The sequence below is a fragment of the Pleurodeles waltl genome, chromosome 3_1 (genome assembly GCF_031143425.1).
Source record: "Pleurodeles waltl isolate 20211129_DDA chromosome 3_1, aPleWal1.hap1.20221129, whole genome shotgun sequence".
Taxonomy (NCBI): domain Eukaryota; kingdom Metazoa; phylum Chordata; class Amphibia; order Caudata; family Salamandridae; genus Pleurodeles; species Pleurodeles waltl.
In genome coordinates, this window is record NC_090440.1 from 24,164,096 (window position 1) to 24,190,045 (window position 25,950).

Sequence of the window (25,950 nt, forward strand, 5' to 3'; positions counted from 1 at the left end):
GTAACCATGTCTCACAATATTCAATACCCATGCGTCTGTTGTGATGCGTAGCCACTCGTCTAGATGATTTGAGATACTTCCCCCTACCGGAGTGGGTAACGGAGGAGGGGGAAGCAAAGATTCAGGGCCTAGACGTGGGAGCTTGTCGAGGTGTCTGGGTCTGAGGTGTTGAACGACCCCTTGTCGACCTTCTGGAGAAGCCCCTCTGATGCTGCTGCTGCTGCTGTTGCTGAGGGCGTGAAGACGACCAATGTGGAGCCTGATACCTGTGGGTGAACAGTCTTCTTTGATATGGGCGGAATCCCTTTCGCTGTTCTTTAGGTCGCTCTATGCCTACCGCTTTTAAGGTATCCAGCTCCGACTTCATTCTGGCCATCTCATCATCGGCATGAGAGCTGAATAAAGTGGAGCCTGAGAAAGGCAGGTTCTGTATTCTCTGCTGTGCTTCGGGTTTAAGCGATGTAAGCCGCAGCCATGCATGTCTCCTGAGCGCTATACCATGAGCATAGTTATGTGCGGATAGAGTTGAAGCATCTGCCGCAGCACTTATGATCTGGTTAGAAACCATTGCTCCCTCGCTCACGACCTCTAGGAAATCTTCCCTTTTGTCCCTAGGGAGATGCTCTGCGAACTGTAGTATAGAGTCCCAGAGGGATCGATCATATCTCCCTAATAAAGCAGTGGCACTGGCTGCTTTCATGGTGATAGATGCCGTCGAGCATACTTTTCTTCCTGCAGCATCGATCTTTCTGCTTTCTTTGTCTGGGGGAGCAGAGGAAGACGGTGACGTCGAATGCGATTTCTTCGCTGCCACTATAACTACCGAGTCTGGTACTGGGTCCGACCTCAAGAATAGAGGATCTTGCTCTGGTGGACGGTACTTTTTAACGAGTCTGGAAGGAGCAGACTTTGTTGTAGCCGGCGTGAGAAAAATGTCCATTGCTGGTTCAATAAGACCCGGAACCAGTGGAAGTAAAGGTCGTGAAGATGTCCTTTGATGCAAGGTCTCAAAGATTACTGATGTCGATTGGGCTGGAGCTGCTAGCGGGATATTCAGCTTGGTTGCCCCTCTCACTAAGACCTCCTGAAATGTGTTGACATCATCTATGGGAGACACTCTTGGGGATGGTGAGTCTGATAAGGTTGGAGAGTAGTCTCGTGTGGACGATGAAGAATGTCCATGATGTGATTGACGACGGTGCCTTGAGGTAGATGTACGCCTCGAGGAATAACCAGAACGCCCTGCAGATCGCGTTGGAGTCCTCGGAACAGGTTCTGGAGGAGGCGCCGGAAGAGGAGCCGTAGGTGTTACCGGCGTCTGTGGTAAAGGCGACTGCCTTTGTGAGAGCTGTGGTGATGCTGGAAGTAGGATAAGCGAGGCCGAGGATTCTGAGGTTGTATAAACCCTTCTAGGCCTCTTAGATGGTCTTCTCGACGTCGAAGCACTCCTCGACGTCGAACTGCGGTGACGCCGAGTGCCTCTAGACGTCGACTCGTCTCGCCGCTGAGAACCTCTCGACGACGAACCTCGACGTCGGTGCAGTGACGGTGAACGCCTCCGACGGCGAACACTCTCTCTCGACGGCGATCTCCCTCGCCGTGTCGACGGCGAGCCCGACTCGGATCTCCTTGGCGTGGACTGTGTTCGCCGTGTCGACGGCGACCCAGATCCTCTCGACGTCGGGTGTCTTCGCCGCCTCGACGGCGAAATAGCTGTCGACGGCGAACAATGTCTTTTTCTCGCCGGCGAAGCACTCCTCGACGGCGAACATGTTGGCGCCGTTCCCTGCTTCGACGTCGACGCTCTCGACGTCGTCGGAGATCTATGTCGTTTTTCCGCAGGTCTGGAAGGAGTCATGGAGGAAACAGGTTGAGCCCTGGTAGAAGTCTGACCTTCTCCTCGCTCTGTAGTGGAATGGCCACTTTTTCTCCTGTCCTCTTTCGCCTGGAGTCGGATCTTCTCTCTGTCACGAAGGGTTCTTCTAGAGAAGGTTTTACAAATGTCACACGACTCCGGTTTGTGGCTGGATGGAAGACAAATTATACAGACCCTATGTGGATCTGTTTTAGCCTTCTTTCTTCCACAAGAAGGACATTTATCAAAAAGTGAAGGCATTTCTAACTAGAAAAACCTCAAAATTCTGTCAGAATTTAACAGAAATCAGTAGAAAATGATCACTCAAAGGTAAAAACGTCGAGTGAAAATGAAATTCAGAAGATATTTCAGTGAATTTCTGTCACAAAAGCTTTTGTGAGGTAGAGCTCAATGCTTCAGGGTCCTGTCAGCAGGAGCCGGAAAAAAGAACTGAGGCAACTGCCTGTTGCTGTGCATGATGGGATACAGGAAGACTTTGCTTTCTTAAAGGCACAGCTCTATTTACATTCTGTATAATGGCAGCCTATGGGCTACACTGCCCTGCATTGTTTTATTCTCATCAGAGGTGTAAATAAAGTATGAGAATGTATTTGTTATTACATTTCTAGAATAAATAGGTGTTTGAACATGAATTTACACTACTATTGATTTTCTTTTCAACAATTTGGCCTGTGTAGCTGTTCACATAGGCTGCACAATGTTATTCTTAAGTGTTTTTTGACAGACCTTTTATTCAAACGGCTGGTGTTTGCACTTAAGAATATACTTCACATCAGTGCTCCGGGGTCCCCGCAGGCGCGCGGAACTATTCAATGCTTATGACTATACATGGAAATCCCCTACGAGAGAACTGTTGATTTTTGCAGTGTTTACTTTTAAAATAGCTTATTGCCGATTTAACAAAAACTGTGTATGTTATTGCTCTAATTCAAAGTTCCTAACGTACCTGTGTGGAGTACCTTGTGTTTTATGTATTTACTTAAAATCTAGATCTTGTGGTTCTTAAAATAAATTAAGAAAAAATATTTTTCTATAAAACCTATTGGCCTGGAGTTAGTCTTTGAGTCTGTGTTCCTCATTTATTGTCTGTGTGTGTACAACAAATGCATAACACTACCCTCCGATAAGCCTACTGCTCGACCACACTACCACAAAATAGAGCATTAGAATTATCTAATTTTGTCACTATCTTACCTCTAAGGGGAATCCTTGGACTCTGTGCACGCTATTTCTTACTTTGAAATAGTATATACAGAGCCAGCTTCCTACAATAATGGATGTGTACTTGGAGTTCACAAGTAGGCACCTGGCTGTATTTATGTGAAAGAACCACTAGTTCACACAATGTAACAATTTCTAAATATATCAGACACTAATAAATAATCACATATTGATAACGAAAATCAAGACACAGCAATGGGTGTTTAAAATAAATTTATGAAAAAATTGCACAATATTTACATACAACCTTTACATACAACCACAAGCTAAGCAGTAAAGCCTCATTCTTGTCACTGAAAGGTACATTCGTATTCTTATTTGTCCCGTGTTAAGTCCTCAGTTCATATAAGACTTTGACCATGTAAAGTGCTCTGCTGCCTTTTTGCTAGGTTTGAGCTATAGAAATACCATATGCATAAATGCAAGGCTGCTCTTTCCTTGCTGGCCTATGGTATTCACTAAATGTGGATGGAATAAAAAACATAAATGCCAAGGATAGCCTCTCACAATGTCACTGTAAGGGAAACCAAATTGTGCACATGTATGGAGCTGGATGTGGCAATGAGTTTTTAAGTGCTTTCTACCTGATAAGAACACAGGAGGAATAGCGAGCCTTGGTCTCTGAGAATGCGTAGGTGGCCATCTCTTTAGCTTTACCAAAACTTTAGATACCAAACTTTTTCCTATATGTGCACACACAAAATAAGTCCATAAATATACAAATATATCCTGAATAACATAGAACAGTAAAACACGCTGAGGTCCTCCCTCTAGCAGGCTGGTGGACTGTGGTTAAGTAGAAAAGAAAGGAGAGCAGCATGAATCCATGCAATCCTGTTAGCCTGAGTGGATTATATAGCTGGACCAGACAACTGCATGTGAAGGTTTTTGATCAGGTTTCAGAGACAACTTACTGCTTGATGCCTTCTCGGTTAGCTAAATACATTACAAAGCACAGATACAAATAACCTGTATTTGATACAGCCTAAATTGTGATCTATCCTAAACACACAAAGGGTGGCCTTAGACCAGAGGAAGACTTGCTGTTTCAACTTCAGGAAACTACAATTTCAAATAGTTACTTATACAGTTTGCTGCATATGGCAGAGAGCATTCTGAAAACGAACCCTTCATAAGACACATGCCTAAATATGCTTTCCTCAACGCACTGAACTTGGGCTGTGGACATGCCTTTATCCTTAATTCAGCAGGAATATCATGTTCAGTACAGAAGGTCTTGCAGAAGTGACTATCAATAGAACCAAAGCTCTTTTTATATAGGCCTTGCCTTCAGTAATGACTGGCACAATAGCAACTCAAATCTGTTTTCATTCCAGTACAACTATGGGCATCATCCATAATTATTAGGCTACAAGCAATGCAGAGAAAGATGTGACAAGTTTGAATACTTAACAAAAATTATAATAAATCGGTTTAGTAAAATCCATGATCAAAAGTATGCTGTTACTTTCACCATATCAAGTGTACCACTCCATATCTTTTCCACCCTAAGTAAATACACTATGGGCCTGATTACAACTTTGGAGGAGGTGTTAATCCGTCCCAAAAGTGACGGTAAAGTGGCGGATATACCACCAGCCGTATTACGAGTCCATTATATCCTATGGAACTCGTAATACGGCTGGTGGTATATCCGTCACATTTGGGACGGATTAACACCTCCTCCAAAGTTGTAATCAGGCCCTATGTTTTTAGCTGTGCAACTTTGAGAAAGGTAACCTGAAATTTAAGGACCTTCACATTTATCCCTTATGGTCAACCTACTGCTGTAGAATTTCTGAAACACATTTCTCAGCCACAGTGCAGAAACAATTCTCATCATGCCTAGACAGCACTATCCAGCCCTATCCAACACTCCTTTTGAAAGGAGGAAGCATGAGACAAGTACCTCTGGGTGAAGCAGAGAGAGAATGCTTCCACAGAAGGTCATTCAGATGCTTCAACAGTTCAACTATGCCACAGGAGAGGGTACAAAGGCCTCCCTTCTTAGAGGGGAAAAAACTCTCTATGTATTCAGTTTCAGCTTAGTACCACTAAGACTCTTTGGCACTAATTAAACACTGAAACATTCTCTGAGCACTGTGTCCTTGGACTGGATTGGTTAGCAGTACTTTGGTTATTGTGGCTTTGGTGGGATTAGACGATTGACTCTTTGTCAAGGCTACTTCCAGTTAATGCTACAGGTTGAACCTGATGATTAACCACAAAACAACTTCAAGAACCCTAAGCACAGACATGTACGGTTTACAAACAACCAGGAACATAAACACATATTAGTGCAAGCTGCAGTCCTCATGGAGTCAATGGCTTTTCTGATACTTCCACAACCAACCCCTCTCTTCCTGTTCGTCCAATGTCTTGTCAATTAAAGTTTGACGATCTGCAAGCAGAAAAGAAAAGCAACAAATAATAATCATTCAGAAACATCAGCATTTAAATATATCCAAGTACAGATGTGTGGAAGGAATGTGAGAACCTTGTTACAAAGTATTTCATGCAGCGAAATACTGCCTCAAATTACATCCTAAAACATATATGAGAATTCAGCCTGAGGGGCATGAAAGTGAACAAAGGACATGAAATGAGAAAATGAGAATACATCTGCAGCTTTTAAACCTCCGGAAGAAATAATTTACAAAGTAAAGCAACTGCCTCACAACAAACTGAATCCAAAAGGAGCAACTGGCCACAATCAAGAGAAAAAAGGTATCATGCTGCATAGCTATGTTTCACAACAGAGAACCCCTGAGCAGTCACAAAAAGATGCAAGATATTTCTTACCACTCAGTTAAACTTATACGTTGTAAATACTGAACACTCAACCTTTATGGTAACTCTGTTACTTTCAGCCTATATATTCTGCCTCATCATCATCCTTTGGGTATTCTGACAACCATCCCACGACTGAAAGCTTCTCTTTGAGCATGACATACTGGTACTGCGTACATATGTGTGTGCATATACGCACCATTGCCACATTCCTTTTGGAGAGGTGTGACCTAAACATCTTTGAGAAAAGAACTGTATATTATAAAACACTGGATACTGAGTATTTCTGGGGTGATGGAAAAGACCACCAAAGGCATACCCCACTTGTTGAAGATTTCTTAATCCACTTGTGGTTGCAGATACCATTCTTGGACAGCAAGATGATGACTGCTGAGCTCGTCCACCCTGAAGTAGAGGATCCCTACCTATAGCCAATGATTTAAAGTGGAGTGCTACCTAGCACCACAACCTGAACACATTCAGATGGAGAGTTTGACCGCCCATGCCTCCCTGCTTGCTGCATTACTACACAATGGTCACTTTGTATGTAAGTACCAGGATCAACCAACCTATGAATGGCAGAAACGCCTTTAATGGTATCTGAGTGAAACCCATGGCAGGTTTCTGTGCAAGGGTTGCTCCAAGAGGGAGTAGAGCCCCCAGATTTCAACTTTGATCAGATGACCTCCCCAGCAGAGGGGCAATGCATCTGTTGCCACTGCTGCCACAGCCGGTGGGGAGCAGAATGGCTTACAGTGAGTCAGACTGATGCCCACCAATGCATGTCTTAAAACACCTCCTTTGAAATGTGGATCTAGTCCGTCAGGCAAGCCCCACTGCTGAGCATACTGCAAGCTTAAGTTCTACTGCATGGTCAGCATGTGCTACTTCTTGAAGGGCACCACCAGAATGCCTGAAGCCAATATGCCTGGTAACGTCAAAACAGTCACAGTTGAAACAGCTGCTTTAATCTGAAACACTGGACTAACAACTTGAATGCCCAGGTTATACAAAGTGGGCAGAAGAGCCCTCAAAGTGACTACATGGGTTGGAAGTGAGATTTGGACTTGTTGATAGAGAACTGCTCTAAAGGTGGTCTGAGAGTAACTGATGCAAGCCCATCCATGACCTCCGAAGATCATGATCATCATAAAGACTCAAGGGGGTAAAGACAGACGAGTGGGGAGGACCATAACTTGGAAGAGCGATAAGCCCAAAGCAAAATGTGTGAGTTTCCTGTAGCACCACAGCACTGGCACATGAACGTACACAATCTGAAGGTCCAAGGATACCATACAGTTGTCTCAGTCTAAGGTCAGCAGAACTTGTGCAAGGGTTTTCATTAAGAATGCATCTTTCTGGAGGAAGAAGTACAACCTTCTGCGATCTAGAGTCAGCTGCAGGCCTCCATGTTTTCTGGGAACCAGTAAGAAACAGGAATAACACCCAATGATGCCTGTGGTGAGTAACATCAGCCCCTCCCTAAAGAGAATTTAATTTAAGCATGATCTGTCAAAAAAGCCATGAAAACTGTGAGCATGTAGGGAGGAGGATCCAGGAACGGTAGGGCATAACAAACTTGGGCAAACTGCAGGAGCCCCTGGTACGAAGTTATTGAATGCCAGCGGGACAGGCAATAGTAAATGAAGCCCCCATTAGGTGCTTGTGTTTGCCCAAGGGTAAAGGCAAATTAAAGAGATTTCAGTTCCAGGTAAGGAGAAGAAAGATTGCTGCTGCGTCTGGCCCTGAAAGCTCTTGGATAGGTTGTGATGGTTAACTGAAGGAGAGGCCTTTGAAGTAACCTTGAAATTTCAGATTTTGCTTGTGGACCTGGAGTGCTAGGGAGGCTAGACACGGAAAGCTCAGCTATTCATAAATTCCTCCACAGCAGGATCAGTTCCTTACCCCAGAGCCAGTTGCACTAAAAGGCAATATCCATCAAGGAAGCCTGGTCACCTCCGGAAATCCTGTAGAAGGCAAATTGATTTTTTTTCAGCTGATTATTGTGGTCACCATCACACAAGCAAACAAGTATGTGCATTCAAGGCCAGAAAGCAATAATTGCTTGGTCCTGCCCATCCTGACAGGTTTGTGCTTGAGACACTCAGAGATTCTCTGGTGACCCAGACTGAACCTCCAGTGCCATCTCCTAAATGGTGAGGTGACAGTGGCAACAGCAGGCTGGAATGCAAGAAGGGTTCACACAATGCAGTGCCAAACTGCCGGGAAAAAAAACTTTCTTGTTCATTGCATCAATCCACTTTGACTCCCTGTATGCAAGAGCAAAAGGAAAGGAATTTTGACTCAATTTGCATGAAGAAGCTTGCACCACTACACTCTCTGGTGTAGAATGCTGTGTCAGAAACTTTGGGTTCCCCGATGCTCATTTGTGGCACCTGTCAATGAGGTGACTATCAGCTAGGGCCAACAAGGGTTAGGATCAAGCTGCCAAGATGGGATCTACAAGTGCCTCAATGAAGGGTCAAAGAGGCTCAGAAGCAGAGGGTCCAAATTGTAAGACTTCCATGAGCAAATTTACTTTTGTCTCCTCTGATAGATGGGGGAGTTCCAAATCCTCTGCAACTCTATGAATGATCACTGCAAATGATACACTCTCCTCTGTAGGAGGACCATATGGAGGATCAAGAGCAAACTCAGGCGAATGACAAGGCTACTGGCATTCTGTAAATCCAGGTAAAGTCCAGCATAAGTATGATGTAGTGTAGTTAATATGTTGTCTGCTTCCCCATTATCATAATCCTCATCATGTGGGTTTATTTGAGGCATCTGAATTGCAGCAGAACCGGAGCTGGAAGGGTCTCCATTCTGGCAAAAGACAGATGTCGAGAAAGTGGAGCTGCCAGGGATTCACCTTCAACAAAGGGATGCACGTTAGTAATGGCAGTGCTATATGAGGCACACTATTGCAGCCAAAGCATACAAATCTGAGGCCTACTCTCATAAATTCAGATTCAATGCTGCTAGAGGTGATGATGGCGCTGATGAAACAACAGCAGGCAAGACCTTTGGCAGAGGAGAAGAGGCACAGCCCGGTACAAAAGGACAGATTGGGCAGACTCCAAAAATCAGTTGTCATGAGTGGAGGGCCTGTCAGCAGAATTTAGACTGGAGGACCCAAAGGGTTTGTAGTTCTAGAAGGCACATCAGAGGAAGAGGGATTCATTTTTAATATTTTGCATAGCCTCTCTTAAGGCTGTGCACTGGACTCAAATCAAGCAGTATCTATTGGAAGTTTTTTCTTGAGCCAGTGTGACACCTGAGAGGATTGAAAGGGTACACAGTATGTGGGTATGCACCAGAAGGAATAGTCTTTGTACAAGAGTGAAAGCTTATCCGAGAACCAACCCTCATGCAGCCAAGCTAGAACTGCTAGTATGACCATGCACCTTGGCCTCTGCATGATCTTTTGATGGAAACTTTGTGTTGGATTGGAAAAGGGGTAGTAAATAAACATGCACCCTTCCAGTACATCAGATTGTTCAGTAGAAAACCAGGCAGAGACTGTTCAGTAGGAAACCAGACCATTTGTTCATACAAGGTGTAAACTGATCAAAGCGGCTGATAAGGATAAGTTACTTACCTGTAAATCCTAGTTCTCTTCCAGGGGTATCCTCATCAAAGTCATAAACATTGAATATTCCCGCCCTTGTGCGGGGACCCCGGAGCATATATATAAAATACATACATATTATCATGTGTAAAACAGCAATGCAGGCTATAATCATAAATAGGCTAAAATGCTTTATTTCTATGCAAGTTTTTTTTATTTTTTTTATTTTTTATATTATAAAATCACAATAGATCATAAATATCTACCTAAGCCCCCAAAAACTGGACTTAGGGAAGTAAACAGCAGTAAATAGCAGAGAAAAATAGAAAAAACTACATTGAAAAACAATGAAGCATTCTTAGCCAATAGGCTGCATGCAGGTTAACACAGGAGAATCATAAAAACTTTGGCACCGTGCCTTTAAGACCCTGAGCACCTCCAGTATCCCACCATGCCTCAGGGGTGAAGGGAAGGTGACAGTTGGTTCACAGTTAGGTCAGTACTTTTTTACGGTGACAATCTGTGTAACTGATCAGAAAGATAATCTGTCCTGCACTTCCAGGAGACTTAAGTCCGGGGAGGAGGGTGGGTTGTTTATGACTTTGATGAGGATACCCCTGGAAGAGAACTAGGATTTACAGGTAAGTAACTTATCCTTCTCTTCCAGGGGATCCTCATCAATAGTCATAAACATTGAATAGATTAGCAAGCCCATCCCTAAACTCTGCGGACTGTCTGAAAGAAGTGCAGGAAAAGATATATATTCATGCAAATAGATTTCTAAGAGAGGCCTGCCCCACCTGGGCATCCGCTCTTGCATCCGAGTCTAAACAGTAATGCTTAGTAAAGGTATGCACAGACTTCCATGTAGCAGCCTTACAAATCTCGGAAATTGGTACATTGTTAAGGAGGGCAGCAGTAGCCGCTTTTCCCCTTGTGGAATGCGCTTTTGGCCTAGCCAGTAATCTCTTATTAGCCAGTTGGTAACAGTTAACAATACAAGACACAATCCATCTTGATATCGTTCGTTTAGACGCTGCCTCTCCTGTTCTTAAATGACCATAATTTAGAAACAAATGGTTAGAATGTCTAATCGGTTTTGTTTTGTCCAAATAGAATTTCAGCACTCTTTTCAAGTCTAAAGAGTGCAATGCTTTCTCAGCCGGAGTCTCCGGCTTGGGAAAGAAAGTCGGTAAAGATATAGTCTGATTGATATGGAATTCTGACACCACCTTCGGTAGGAAAGATGGGTGAGTTCGCAGAACCACTCTATTATCGTGAAAAACCGTGTACGGTTCTCTGCAAGACAGAGCCTGAATTTCGCTGACCCTCCTCGCTGAAGTAATGGCCACCAAAAAAGCCGTCTTCCACGTAAGGTGCTGTAAAGAGGCCTTGTGGATAGGTTCAAAAGGAGGGCCCATAAGTTTTGACAGGACTACATTCAGTTCCCATGGAGGAGAAGGTCTCCGAATGGGAGGAAAAACCTTTTTTAAGCCTTCTAAAAAATCCTTGACTACAGGTATCGTAAAGAAGGATTCCTGAGAAGGCGACTTACGATACGCTGTAATTGCAGACAAATGAACCTTAATAGAAGATACCTGCAGACCAGACTTCGCCAGATGAAGTAAATAGGACAGTATGACGTCCTCCTGAGCTCGTATGGGATTTATACCTTGTTGAGAGCACCAGATGTAAAATCTCTTCCACTTAAAAGCGTAAGAACGCCGCGTGGAAGGTCGTTTTGACTCTTTCAAGATGCTCATGCACTCCTGTGAGAGCCCTAGGTGCCCATACTGTAGGAATTCAGGAGCCATGCTGTCAAGCTCAGAGAGGGAAGGTTGGGATGTAGGATTCTGCCTTCCATTCTGCTCAGGAGATCCGGTCTGCACGGCAACCTCCTGTGAGGTCTTTCCGATAAGCTGAGTAGGTCCGTGTACCAGAATTGGCGGGGCCATTGTGGCGCTATCAGAATCATTCTGGTTCTGGAGTTGTAAAATTTGTTGATTACTGCCGGTATGAGGGGAATCGGTGGAAAGGCGTAGAGAAATGTCCCTGACCAGTTGATCAACAGGGCATTCCCTTGAGATCCCGGACGGCAGAACCTGGATGCGAAGTCTGGGCATTTCTTGTTTGTTTCGTCTGCAAAGAGATCCAACTGGGGTCGACCCCATTGACCGAAGATGTCCTCGACGACTTCGTCGTGTAGGACCCAGTCGTGCGCGTCTTCCAGATGTCTGCTCAGGAAATCTGCCTCTACGTTTTGCTGACCTGGCAGGTGTACCGCTGTGATAGACATTCCCCTGGCCAGGAGCCAATGCCATATCGTTTGGGATTCTCGAGACAGAGGTAGTGATCTTGTTCCCCCCTGTTTGTTCAGGTAATACATTGTGGTTGTATTGTCTGTCTGAATTAGGATAGATTTCCCCTGAACCAATGGAGAGAAAGATTTGAGAGCCAGATGGACTGCTCTGAGTTCCAGTAGATTTATGTGATAGTTCTTTTCCTTGTCGGACCACAGACCCTGAGCTTGGAAGGAACCCAGATGAGCACCCCAACCCTGAAGAGACGCATCCGTTACCAGAGTGTCGACTGGAATTGTCTGGTGAAACGGAGAAGCTATCGACAGGTGAGGTCTGTGCATCCACCATTGTAGTGATTGAAAAGCCACTGCTGGTAGTCGAACTCTGTCCTCCCAGTGACCAGTCTTTTGGCTCCAATTGTTCTCTAATGCCTCCTGAAGGGGCCTCATGCGTAGCCTGGCATTCGGGACAATGAAGATGCATGAAGCCATGGAGCCCAGAAGCGATGTCACCTGACGAGCTGTAGGTGCATCGGCTGTTAATAGTTGTTGACACTTCCTGTGGATTGATAAAAGTCGTTCCTCCGAAGGATACACTCTTTGGAGCTCTGTGTTTAGTATCGCTCCCAGGTAGTGGAGGTTTTGTGTTGGAATCAAGGTTGACTTGTCGTGGTTGATTTGAAGACCTAGAGACTCGAAAGTTCTTAGAACGATATCTCGATGTTTTCTCGCCTGATCCGGAGATGAGGCCTTCACTAGCCAGTCGTCCAGGTAGGGGTAGACGAATATTTTTTGTCTTCGAAGGTGTGCCGCTACCACTGCTACACATTTTGAAAAGACTCGGGGTGCAGACTTCAGGCCGAATGGAAGGACTCTGAATTGGTAGTGCTGTGACGCTATCTGGAAACGTAAAAATTTCCGATGTTTGGTTGCTATTGGGATGTGAAAATATGCATCCTGTAGGTCGATGGAGCACATCCAGTCTCCCTGATGTAGTTGCGGGACAATCTGGTGAAGGGCTAGCATCCTGAACTTTTGTTTTCTTATGTACTTGTTCAGGAGCCGTAAGTCCAGAATTGGCCTGAAGAGGCCCTGTTGACCTTTTTTCGCCACCAGAAAGTAACGGGAGTACACCCCTTTTCCTTTTTGTGCCGGAGGAACCTTTTCTACAGCTTTCTTTTGTAGGAGTGCGAGAACTTCCTTGCGTAGCAGGCTGAGATGAGAAGGAAAACACCTTGCTGGCGGCAAGTGTGGAGGAGGTTTTTTGAAAAGGAGAGAATAGCCATGTTCGACAATATTGAGCACCCATTTGTCTTTTGTGATGGAGTGCCACTCGCGAAGATGATGCGTAACACTTCCCCCCACCGGAGTGGTGCACAGTGCTGAGGGAAGCAATGCCTCATTGCTTTGATGGTGTCTTTGCTGTAGACTGTTGAGGTCTACTTGCCCCTCGGTCTCTTGTGGGTCTACGTGCCTGAAACAGGGGACGTCCCTGTCGTTGTTGTGGCCTCTGAGACCAGTGAGGGGTTTGAACCCTCTGCTGGAATGGTCGTCTGTCATACGGCCTGTACCTCCGCCTGAAGTCTTTTTTACGTTCCAGGCCCACTGCCCTCATCGTGTCGACTTCCGTTTTCATTCGGGCCATCTCTTCATCCGCGTGGGTACCGAACAACGAACTCCCGCTGAATGGGAGGTTCAAAATGCGCTGCTGTGCTTCCTGTTTCAGACCCGTGAGCCGTAGCCAGGAAGACCTCCTAGCGCAGATTCTGTGCGCATACCCATGCGCAGCCAAATCCGCCCCGTCCGCCGCCGCGCTGATGACCTGGTTAGATACTAGGCCCCCTTCCTGCAAGATTTCCTGGAAGTCCTGTCTATCTTCCCTGGGCAACTTTTCTGTAAATCTGTGGAGTGAGTCCCACAGAGAGCGGTCATATCTGCCCAGAAGTGCTGAGGCGCTGGAGACCTTCATAGCAGATGCCGCCGTACCGCACATCTTTCTCCCCAGAGAGTCTAGGTGTCTGCTCTCCTTATCCGGGGGGACTGTGGAAGATGATGCCACAGAGTGTGTTTTTCTGGCTGCGGCTAAGATCACAGAGTCCGGTGGCGGATCCTTCCGCAGGAATAAAGGATCTTGTTCCGGAGCTTTGTATTTCTTTTGAATCCTAGCCGGGGCAGACTTGAGAGTGGCTGTAGACAGAAAAGTGTCCATAGTCGGTTGCAGCAAACCCGGTACTAGTGGCAGCAGTTTTCTCGAGACTGATCTGTGTTGTAGGGTCTCAAAGATAACTGAGGATGAGGTGGCCGGCTCCGGTACCTCAATATTTAGCTTCTGCGCTCCCCTTAGAAGAACCTCATTAAAAGTGGTGATATCATCCACCGGGGAAATCCTAGCAGGTGGAGAATCTGTGAGTGTGGGGGAGTAGCGCCCAACAGACGATCCTGAAGAAGACCAAGAAGGTGATCTTCTGCGTGGTGTTCGTGACCTGGTTCTCCTTCGGGAACGGGACCTGCTCCGAGAGGCTGTAGCAGAGTGTGCAGGTCTTGTGGTCGGCTGACGAGAAGCAGAACGAGCCCGTCCTGCTCTAGCTGTAGGCGATGGCGTTCTCGGTAATGAGGCAGTAGGAGAATACATCCTAGAGTATTGTGAATCCGGGGATGCTGCCGGTCTATTCAGGCTCTCTAACCATCTGGGTGATAGAGTGATGGGAGAAACATGCCCCGATGCTCTGGAATGGGATGATGCACTCCTTATAGAGACCACCGGTGAGGGAGCTTTGTCCGCTGGCTCTACTGCCTGTGACACAGCTGAAGGTTGTGTCGACGTCGATTGCATCCTCGACGTCGAGGGTTGCGATGGCTGATCTGTTCTCGACGTCGAAGGTCTTGACGTCGGAGGTCTTGCCGTCGAGTGTCTTGACGCCGATCGCCTATCGCGGGACCTGGACCTACTCGCCGTCGTGTGTCTCGACGTTGAGTAGCGAGTGGTCGACGGCGGATGTTCATGCCGTCGAGGTGTTTTTGGTGTCGTGTCCTTCGACGCCAAGGGGTGAGACGTTCTCGACGGCGAACGGGAGCGCCGGAGATGGCTCGACGCCGAACGGCGGCCTGCCGTCGACGGAGATGTACCCCTGTGTCCATGCTTCGACGTTTTGTCCCTCGACGTCGGTCTGGTCGCCGTCGACGGCGATCTATGCCGGTGAGACGGTGGTGCCGATGACGTCGATGGAGAACAAACAGGCACAATCCTACCTGTCGACGTCGATCGGGCCATTCCTTCTGTTGTAGGTCTGGGAAGTGAAGAGGATGTTGACTTTTTCCTCTCCTGAAGCGCATGTAGCCTGATCTTCTCTCTGTCGTTGAGAGTCCTCCTTGACATGTTCTTACAATACTTGCAGGTGTCAGGACAGTGACTCTGTGGCAGGCAGACAATACACAGAGAGTGTGGGTCTGACTGGGCTTTCTTCTTCCCACAAGAAGGACATTTTACAAAAAGAGATGGCATTTTCTGTCAAAAAAGACTTCCAAACTCAGACAAAAGATGTTATCTGTCGAGTAAACAGGAAAAACACTATTTTTAAGGATTTTTCTGAAGAAAAACTCAGAAAAACTGAGAGCTCAATGCTCCAGGATCCTCTCAGAAGAAGCCGGAAAAAAGAACTGACCTAACTGTGAACCAACTGTCACCTTCCCTTCACCCCTGAGGCATGGTGGGATACTGGAGGTGCTCAGGGTCTTAAAGGCACGGTGCCAAAGTTTTTATGATTCTCCTGTGTTAACCTGCATGCAGCCTATTGGCTAAGAATGCTTCATTGTTTTTCAATGTAGTTTTTTCTATTTTTCTCTGCTATTTACTGCTGTTTACTTCCCTAAGTCCAGTTTTTGGGGGCTTAGGTAGATATTTATGATCTATTGTGATTTTATAATATAAAAAAAAAACAACTTGCATAGAAATAAAGCATTTTAGCCTATTTATGATTATAGCCTGCATTGCTGTTTTACACATGAAAATATGTATGTATTTTATATATATGCTCCGGGGTCCCCGCACAAGGGCGGGAATATTCAATGTTTATGACTATTGATGAGGATCCCCTGGAAGAGAAGAAAAGTTACAAAGACCTCAACTCCTGGTCGATCTTAGGACACTAAGATGGAATATGAGGACTTCCTGAAGAATTTCCCAACCATGTGAGTAGTGGAGATCCCTGTTCAGGACGTCTGACCTGTTGCTGGTGATTACTGCAATGCAGAAGACCAGCAGGAACAGGAAATGCTGCAGGGACATTTTTCTAGAGCCCTTGCCACCCAGCAGCAGTTTGGGGAGTGGGTAACCCCTTGCCTTCTAACACAGGCAGTGGGGTCGTTTGTGTGGATCATCACCACTCTCGATCTATTTACTTTTAGGAAAATTGTCAGTGCTAAGAAGATTGATTTCAGCTTCAACACATTTATGTGAATGGTTGAATGTGAGTTGTGCCACCAGGCACTGATGGAGAGATCCTTGCAATATGCCGCCAATACCATATTTTAAAGAGTTGGTGAGTGGAAGCATCAAGCATATCTGAAAGAAATGGCCCTGGAATGGGTGGTGATGGCTAGAAAAGGCAGACTTTGCCATTGCAGCTTCTTTGGAGTATACAGAGTGTGCAATGAGGATACTGGTAGCTGGAGCAAGGTGAACATGCAGTGCTCTGGAACTAGGGTGGTTTCCTGGGCCTTTATCTTTGTGCTCAGAGCATCCAGGAAGACATCAGATGTATTTTCAAGGAGAAAACTGAGGTAAAACCCAGATGCAACAGGAAACATTGCATAATTCAGTAAGTCAAGGACCCTGGTCTGAAGAATTCAAAATCCATGAAGGGGGACAGAAGGGGAAGGAGTCTACGGAAAATCATGTGTCTGCAATGACTATATTGGTGCCATCTCTTGCTACTTGGGAACTGAACTGGCAGGAAAGGTGACGGGCTGAACCACTCATATGAGTGGTATTGATGCACCCCAAAAGGACTGTTTGGTTGAATCTTGTACTGATGACAGCACACAGAACACAGGTGTGCACTGACAACTGTTACCCAAACAGGAAATGTAGAGGGTTTTTTGCTTAGCTCCTGAAAATGGGTCATTATGATATGAATGTATTGAAGTCAGTGTTGTTAAATAAACTACTGACACTGACCTATGAGAATCATGGATAAGCCAAGTGTGTGGAATTATGTGAGCATGAAAGAAGCAGGATACAAGCCAGAACATTTGAAGGAAAACATGGAAAATGGGAGGGTGTCTACACATGCAGGAACGGGTATGTGTTAGACATGCTGCACATATCTGTGCACAGTATCTACGCACAAGGCTCAGTATTAAAAGATACAGAAGGAGTTTCACTGGCAGGATACCCACAAACTGTGAATGGGAAAGAGTGAGTTTCTCCTAGAGAGATTCAAAGGAAAGTTAAAGGGAGAATGATACCAGGTGGCATGTTAAAAATAATTAGAAAGGAAGAGCACCAGAGGCAAATTATGAGAAAACAGTTTTAGAGGTGGTTAAGAGAAGAGAGTCCGATCATGAATCAAGGGAGAAATTAATTTGAAGGGAGATGAAGCAATGGTGCTACAAATAGCTGAGGAAGTGATGAAGATGAAAGTGGTTAAGTTACTTAGCAGTGATATAGTCACCCTTACATTGTCATCCAACAGTAGCTCCCTCTCTCCCACTATAGGTTGATAGGCTGGATGTCGAGGACATCTCATATGTCTGGCAGAAGGTGCTGGGGTGTACACGTAAGGTAAGAACTAAGAAAACAATAAAGTACAAAGGGATTGAGAAAGATATAATGTCCAAATAAATGCCTAGTGAGATAAAGGGGTACACAACAGAGAGCAAGATGGAAAAGAACAGACTAAGGACTCTTCCATGACTTTACATACCTTTCAGATGTGCTTGGTGGGAACATCTGGAGGATGCCAGCTGGTCACTTTTGTTCTTTTACACAGCTCTTCAATTGACACCTCTTCAGTTATCTCATGTTTCCTCTTAGGGGACGTATGCCCAGAGTGCTGCAGTTTTGTAACTGAAAGACCATTAAACAGGAGACAAAAACAAACAACATTATTTTAGCACAGATTCCAGCACTCTAAGGCTCTTTATCATTAGTATTCAAATTAGTTTATTAATATTAAAAAACGCACATGTAAAGATTTAAGTGACCACACATTGGGCCTTATTATGAGTTCAGCGGATGGTCTTGGCCGTCCGCCGAACTTCCGACAGGGAGGTTGCCGCCATACTAGCTGCCTCCCTGCCGGGCCCATTATGAGTTTCCCGCTAGGTCGGCGGGCTGAAACCAGCGTTTCCGCCCACCGGCCTAGCAGGAAACACCCTACAGCATTGTCACTGGCTCATAATCGAGCCAGCGGCAATGCTGTAGGATGCAGGGTGCACCAGCACCCTTGCAATGTTCACTGTCTGCAAAGCATTGCGAGGGTGCTGGCCAGGAGGGCCCCTGCACTGCCTATGCCAAGTGCATGGGTAGTCCTGGGGCCCCCTGTGCCCGTTCTCCGCCAGCCTTTTCATGGTGGTGTTACCACCATGAAATTGTTGTAATCCCCAGGGCAGTACTGCTTGCAGCGCTGCCCTGACGAATTAGGACCGCCACAAACGCCATACCGCTGGGACAACTAACCCTGGCAGTGCTGGCGGTCCGACCGCGGCACATCCGCTGCGGTCATAATGTGGCGTTCGGAATGCCGCATTTGGCGGCGGTCCATATGTCACTGCGAGTCTGGCAGTCAAGAGACCGCCAGACTCGTAATGAGTCCAATAGACTCTAATTAGTCCAAAGTTCCTCAGGAAAACATCATCCTAAAAATAACAGTAAAGATATATAAACCAAGCAAACTCCAAAAATCTATGTGCACTAAGAAGAAGAGAACAGGAAAAAACAGAACCTCAGTTATCGCCTTAGTCAGATACAGTAAATGAGCCTGCTCCCAACCTCCCCACAACTTTGTGCTCCCCCGCCCATAGAACCATGAAGGCAGCAGAAATGTAGCAAGACTAATTTGCCACAAACTTCAGGCTAATGTGCCCCTGGTACCTTCCAAAAAGATCCCGGCAAAAAAAAATATTTCTCATTCCAGTACTCTACCTTAAACCACACAAGAAATTAAAGATCAATCATGACTCCTAACGAGTTCAGTTCCTTTTTAATGTTAAGTCTGTTGTCGTCATGCTCTCCCCCCACCGCATTAAACACATGTTCCCAACGACTAATGCCCGTGCTATGGGTCACCCGGGAAGGTCATCCTTTGCTGAATGCTTGGCAGCAGGTAACTGAGATAACTGCTGACCTGGAGGACCATAATTTATCAACTACCCCTGAATCCTGTATCTTGAGATTGCGTGATAAGGCTAAAGGTGACAAACACCTTCACAGATTCATAGACTTGGCGTTTGTATTATTTAAACGCCTAATATGCATGCATTGGACATCACTAAATTGTTACAAGTCCTGCCACAATAGGGCCGAGCAGAGGCCTGTGTATTGCGGACATTGAGAGATGAGGGTTTCGCATGCTGCGTCTACGAAGTATGGGATGCATTAATTATAAAAATAGAGGGCAAAAACGACAAGTGTCCTCCTTGACCGAAACATACTATGTTTTTCTTTGACGCCAGGTTTCTATGAACCCCATGGCCCCTCCCACTTAGGACGGGCATACTAATACACCCCCTGGGGCCTCTCTGTCCCCCTCCCAGATCAAATCATCTCTGTGAATTACACCAACATTTCTTCCTCTTGATACACACAGTAATCCGGCGTTCCCATTTTCATTATCCTTCCACCCTGCGTGCTATACACATCAACTTGGTTACTTCATTTCACTATGTATTGGTTAATATCTATTGTTAACATGATGTGAATTGCTGTTTATCTTTTCATCTATGCAAGTGAGATGTGACTACTGTTGAACATTGTGTGCTCCCCTTGTATTGCCGGGCATCCCTCCCACCCCCTCCGACTCCATGTTTTCTCTGGGCTACCTTGCCATTGTTGCGACTGTTCAATGTTTTTATTTCTGCATTTAATAACAATAAAAAAAGATTTAACAAAAAAGTCTGTTTTCGTCAACAGGGTTGGGGATTTAAATATGGGAATAGAGCTTCACTACACTCCTGAACACCTCTTTTCTTAGAACAGCATCCTTCAGATTCCAGTATCTCAAATCCGTCTCTAAAGACTATTATCACCGTTTCTATTTTTCAATTCCCCAAAGCAGGTTTTTTCATAAAAGCTATGTAAGTTTTGTAACTTAGAGGTTCACCAGGCTCATTTTACTGGTGCTAAGTGCTAAGAAAAATCCTCTTTATCAGTGAATCTTGACCAGTAGAATATGGGACACGGAAACCCTCATCAGAGAACCTCTCCGAAGGTTATGCATAGACTCACCTTGGCTTCCAGTCCAAAATTGGATTTAGCCACACAGCTCTGGAATTAATTTAGTCTCCTGGCTGACAAGTCCACATTCGCACTTTTCAATTTAAGGGCACTCAGACACATCTCTATCCCAAGAAATTTCTCAATTCAGTCACTCTCCCTGTCAAGTCTTTCTATTTGGTTGTCTGTCACACTGACCACATTAGCAATCTTCTCTGTTTTCTCTCAGAGATATTCATGGAGCAATGGTGGCAAGCAGGTTAGTCTTATGTTTTGCTCTCCCCTTCCAAAAAAGAAATCCTCTGATGTCAATCAATACGGCCTTTGCAGGAGGCTGTGCTGGAGGGTCTAAACAACATCTTTGTGCCCTTTTTTGCCATTCTGCAAATTGGAGGCATCACTCAAAGATTGCCCCAAGTCAAGACCACTAAAAGAAATGTCAGTTGAAGGCAAGGGAAATTCTTGGGTCTACCACAGCACATCCATGCACCCAGCAATGCCATAGCCAATGCCATACTAGACCCTTCTCCCTTATTTGTCAGCCCACACCTTCCATGTAAAATGCAAAATCATGTCAGAACAGGGAAACATCTTCCTGAAAGTTATCCTGGCCCCATCCCCATCTGCCTGCCGGAAATACCTCCCACAGTGCTGGTGTCCCCAGAAGACCTCCCCAGCATGCTAAGCTGTCACCCCTCACTACAAATCTTGGTAGCGCGACCAGGAGACACATCTCCAGTGAAGTAAAAAGCAAGTTCATCTGAGCCATGCAATAGCTTACATGCTTCTCTGGGAGCATAGCGACTTTTGTTCAAGAGGTGAGAAGCCTTGCAACATCTGACAGTTGCATCCCTGCGTACTTCATGCTTCCTATGAACCTCTTTGACAGTTTGCAAAACCTCAAATCTAGGCCGCCATACAGTGTTTGAGTCTAAGTATGCTCTGAAATGACATTGGCGTCATGTGGATGAAAGGTTCAAGTTCAAAATTATTTTAATTGTTTATGAGGTCTACTTAGAAAGAAGCAAGTGCACTTACACAACTAACAGACGAACAGGCCCATCCACTCAGCGAAAGTTCAACAACTGTTCAAAATGATGAAAGAAAGTAGGACCTTAGGAATTCAGGATTCCTAAATGAAACACACTCACTATGAATCTTATGGTCGAGTCTAAGTACATGAACTTGTGGGAAGACCGGAACACAGAACTTCTGTAGTTCATGAATAACTGATCTGCATGCATTTGTGGACCAGGGTCTAGATGTCACTGAGGACTGGACTTAAACTTCCTGGTTGAAGTGAATCCGATCTCAGCATGAGATCTGTCAGATCCATGGAGGATCCGCATCCCTAAAGATCTATTTCTTTTTTGGTTAATATCGCCAAAACTACTGAACGGATTTACACCAAATAACAAAGAGCACTCTTTCTAGACGAAGATCTAGCTTTCTGACAAACAAGTTGTGTCTAAAATCTCTATGGGAAATTGCCTGGGGAAAACACGTTTTGGGATTCTCCCTTTTCCGCTTGACTCATCGCCCCAAACCTTTCCAGACAGCAGCTGAAGTGAGCTGTACACTACCTTTGAAAATGTCATGAAGATTCATTAAACAAGGCCAAAGTTATTGGCAAAACAAAAAACGTTTTGTCTGTGGGAATTAGATCCTAACTATAACTACCTACTGACTAATGCCAGTAGGTTATACATAGATAGACAAATAGATAGACAGTTAGATAGGGTTCCAGGGTCCTATAATATGTTTTTATGACTTCAACAAGAAACCAACGATGCAGAACACCAAATTCAGACAAATTCAATACTAAATTTTACACAGAGCATATCTCTACCCTGCAGCTATTAATAAGCACTTTCCGCTAGTGAATGTCATCTGCCCTCACTGCTCAGTGGTCTCAGCAGACTTCTAGCAGACGTTTTGAGACTGCCCTTCCCTGAATACTAGAACTGACCGCTTCCTACACTGTGAAATCTATTCCCTTCAACTGTGTGGTTGTGGCCTTTGGCATTCCAAAAAGATAAGGCAGCACCCCCTTCGCTAATCTTGCTCTTCCAATAGCCAAGTGGAGCATTACTATGAACTGGCCAGCCCACTCTCCCCCCTGCTTTGGAGCCTAGTGCCGCACCACCAATAATTGGGCAGAGACGGAAATCAGAGCCTTGAGTAGTAAAGAATTCAGATGGTTATGTAGGTGAAACATAGCGGGGGACTGGGATACCATCCAAGAAAGCCAGAAAGGGTCCCCCAATGACGATATGTTTCCATCGTAGTTCCACTCACCTCCATGGCTCTCTCATACAACATTCTTCTACCCCAGTATTCCTCTTATTGCCAGGTCTTCACTTCTCTCCAATCATGCTATCAATCCTCCCACCCGCCCCTGCTAACCAAGGTTTTCCTTGCCCTCATTCTCTCGGCCAGTGCTTATCCAGTCTATCAAGATCCAAACTTGACCAAGGATTCCCACACACTCCTCACTTATACCCCACCTTTCCTCAAATCACTCAGTAAGTGTCAGTATCTTTGTAATCCAACTGTAACAGCGAGCCAAAGGCAACCACACCCCCCCATGTCCACTGTGTCTCTTTAAGTTGTGATCCCAACCTAAGCACCTGCTGCTCCAAGGGTGCGACCATGTGGGTCCAATGTTCACATATTATGGATGGAGGGGCACCAACGAAATGTCCCAAAAAATGTAGGATCATCCAAGTATGTTGCTCCAATACAGCTTTTATTAGCTTCAATGTACCAAAAGGAAACCAGCCAACGTGTTTCGTTCACCATCCGTGAACTTCATCAGGGCAATGCAATTAAATCCGTAATTCACGTAGCCATGATAAACCGTTCTACCAGCTCTCCGAACACTCAATGAGACACCATAGGAAGTCACTATGTCAGTCTCTTTGTTTGCCCCTCGTGCTAACAGTTACACTGTACTTTCTGTACTTTATAAAGACTTCCAGTAACTGAATTAAACCCACATCTATTTAACTGCGGTCATACTGTGACATATCCATGTCTTGAATAACATTACAGAAATACAAATAAAGCCTGTTTTTAAAAAATAGGTGAAATTGAAGCCCTTTGTCACTAATTAATGATAATAGAGGCTAAATGACTATATCGAACAGTAGGGACAATGGGAGGGCTTTACATTAATCATACTCCACCAACCAAGGTGTTGAGATGAAATTGCTGGGTTTATCACATGTGGTATTCAAGTCTAGTTCAACACCTACTAAAACTCTTCCACAGATCTTTTCAAAGGTTTTACATTTCAGTCAGCTATCATTTTTGTATTTACTTTTTAAATTATTACAATCTTTGAAAGCCAGCTCATCAAATCCTAGCTGGAAAATGATAGTATTCTACTGTTGTTTACTTCTTTTGCAGAGCAAGTCATTACCAAATTTAAACAAATTAATTTTCCCTTTTACCCTTTCCATCTATATGTTAATTAATAGCTTTTCCTTATAGTGATAAGGATATAGTGATTCTCCAAGTGTGGGCACTCTACATTTGGATCTACGTTGCAGATACACATTCAAGGCACCCTAAAACACTTTTTGTATCTGTTTATTGAATGCTATGGTATGAAATATTTTGAAATCCATGTAAGATGAGTCATATGCTCAACTATAGCATGTACCACATACACAATGAAGATACATCACTTTCCAAGTGTGCTGCGTCAGTACAGTCAATGAAAGGATTGGTTACTTCATGCAATCTTGGCTCTCCTTTAGGGGAATCTCCACTAAAGTCATAAACACTGAACAGTCCTGCCCAATGTGGGATCCAGCAGCACATTTTCAAAGAAAATATATTTTGCATTTGCTTTTAGTTTAGGAAAGCCACATCTTCCTATTTGATGCTGAATAATTAAGCAGCCTATTAAAAACGGTTATCTTAGCCAATTTCTTTTATATACTTTAAAAAAATGTAACACTATTAAAAATGTATAAAACATCACGAAAAAGTGCTTCTGGATCCCACATGTGGGAGGGACTACAGAGCAGTTATTTGTTATCAGTGGATAGCCCCTGAAGGAGAAGGAATGGTTTCCTACCTGACATTCTAATTCTCTCTCAGGGGAATTTCCATTAAAATCGTACACACTGAATAGTCGTGCCCACGTGTGGGGACCCCAGAACACTTTTTCAAAAGTCAGGTTTTCTACAGTATCTTCAACTCACTTGGGAAAGCCCAGGAAGTACATGTGACAAAAATGTAAACTTTTGCAGCCTTTGTAGTTCCATTAATTTACATTAAAAGATGGAAGAGAAACCATAAGCCTTTAAAAGTCACTAAAAATAAGTAAAAGTGAATGTTTACAATATCCTTCACAAACTCCTTTTATATGATTTTAAAGTCATTGATAAGGAAGGACAATGCAATGTAACTGTATGGGCTGCAACACTGAGAATGGAACACTGCCCTTTAAGGGCACCTTGACCTCCTGTGTTTCAAAATGCTCCGCAGGTCGCAGGTCTTTTTTGAGGCTCATGCTGACAGATCCTGGAGCACAGAGCTCTGCCTTTTTAAGGTCTTTTTCACAGAACTTTGAAGAAAACCTTTCTGACGTGGTTTACTGGACACCCTTTAGAGAGTATTTTTTGAGGAAATATTTTCTTTTACTGCAAAAATGCCATCCCTTTTTGCTAAGTCCCCAGAATTTGACAGCAAAATGGCAAAAACAGACCCGCAAAGGATCTGTGTACTTTGCCAAATTCACATGATCCCAACAGATGCCGTCACTGCAAGACCTCCTCCAGGTTCACTTTGAAAGAGAGAGAGAGAGAGAGAGACAGAGAGAGACAGAGAGAGAGAGAGAGAGAGAGAGAGAGAGAGAGAGAAATAGAGAGAGAGAAATAGAGAGAGAGAAATAGAGAGAGAGAGAGAGAGAAATAAAGAGAGAGATGACTATTCATTGCTCATGATTATCAATGGAGATCCCCTGAGAGAGAAGGAACAGTTTAATAGTTTGAACAGTCTTTTGTATTTTATTTTAGGAATAAAAAAGGATAAGTTACTTACCTGTAAATCCTAGTTTACTTCCAGGGGTATCCTCATCAAAGTCATAAACATTGAATATTCCCGCCCTCGTGCGGGGACCCCACAGCATACCTAAAATACACACATGTAAAAGTATGAAATATGCACGAAAAATATATATATAACATTTTTTGTAGACAATTTTCATACCAAGCTCATGTATACGTGTGTACAACAGCAATGCAGACTATATTCATAAACAGGCTAAAATGCTTTATTTCTATGGCGTTTTTTTTTTTTTTTAAACAGTCCCTTTCAAAATTACATAGCTGGGCCCAGGAAAAGAAGCAGTAGCAACATCAGTGAAAAAAAAGAAAAAACTACATTGAAAACAATGGAGCATTATTAGCCAATAGGCTGCATGCAGGTTAACATAGGAGAACCATAAAATTCTGGCACCGTGCCTTTAAGACCCTGAGCACCTCCAGTATCCCACCATGCCTCAGGGGTGAAGGAGAGGTGACAGTTGGTTCACAGTTAGGTCAGTTCTTTTTTACGTGACAACGTATCCAATAGATTAGAGATAGTCTGTCCTGCACTTCTAGGAGACTTGCGTCCGGGGAGGAGGGTGGGTTGTTTATGCCTTTGATGAGGATACCCCTGGAAGAGAAGAACAAGTTACTTACCTTCGGTAACGCTTTTTCTGGTGGATACACTGACTACCTGTGGATTCCTCACCTTATGAA

At 44.6% G+C, this 25,950-nt stretch overlaps 1 protein-coding gene across 3 annotated transcripts in view; it reads right to left on the bottom strand.

Moving 5' to 3' along the window:
• Positions 1 to 3,294: 3,294 nt before the first annotated feature.
• Positions 3,295 to 25,950, bottom strand: part of CRY2 (cryptochrome circadian regulator 2) — a 377,643-nt gene continuing 354,987 nt past the window's right edge. The window contains exons 11-13 of one of the 3 annotated variants that reach the window (XM_069221752.1): positions 25,247 to 25,336; positions 17,682 to 17,824; positions 3,295 to 5,498 (exon numbers count right to left, since the gene is read on the bottom strand). In XM_069221752.1, coding sequence (XP_069077853.1) covers positions 17,685 to 17,824; positions 25,247 to 25,336 — 230 coding nt within the window. In that variant the 3' untranslated portion in view covers positions 3,295 to 5,498; positions 17,682 to 17,684. The remainder of the gene's footprint in view (positions 5,499 to 17,681; positions 17,825 to 25,246; positions 25,337 to 25,950) is intronic. The other 2 variants (XM_069221754.1, XM_069221753.1) reach the window with 2 other exon arrangements.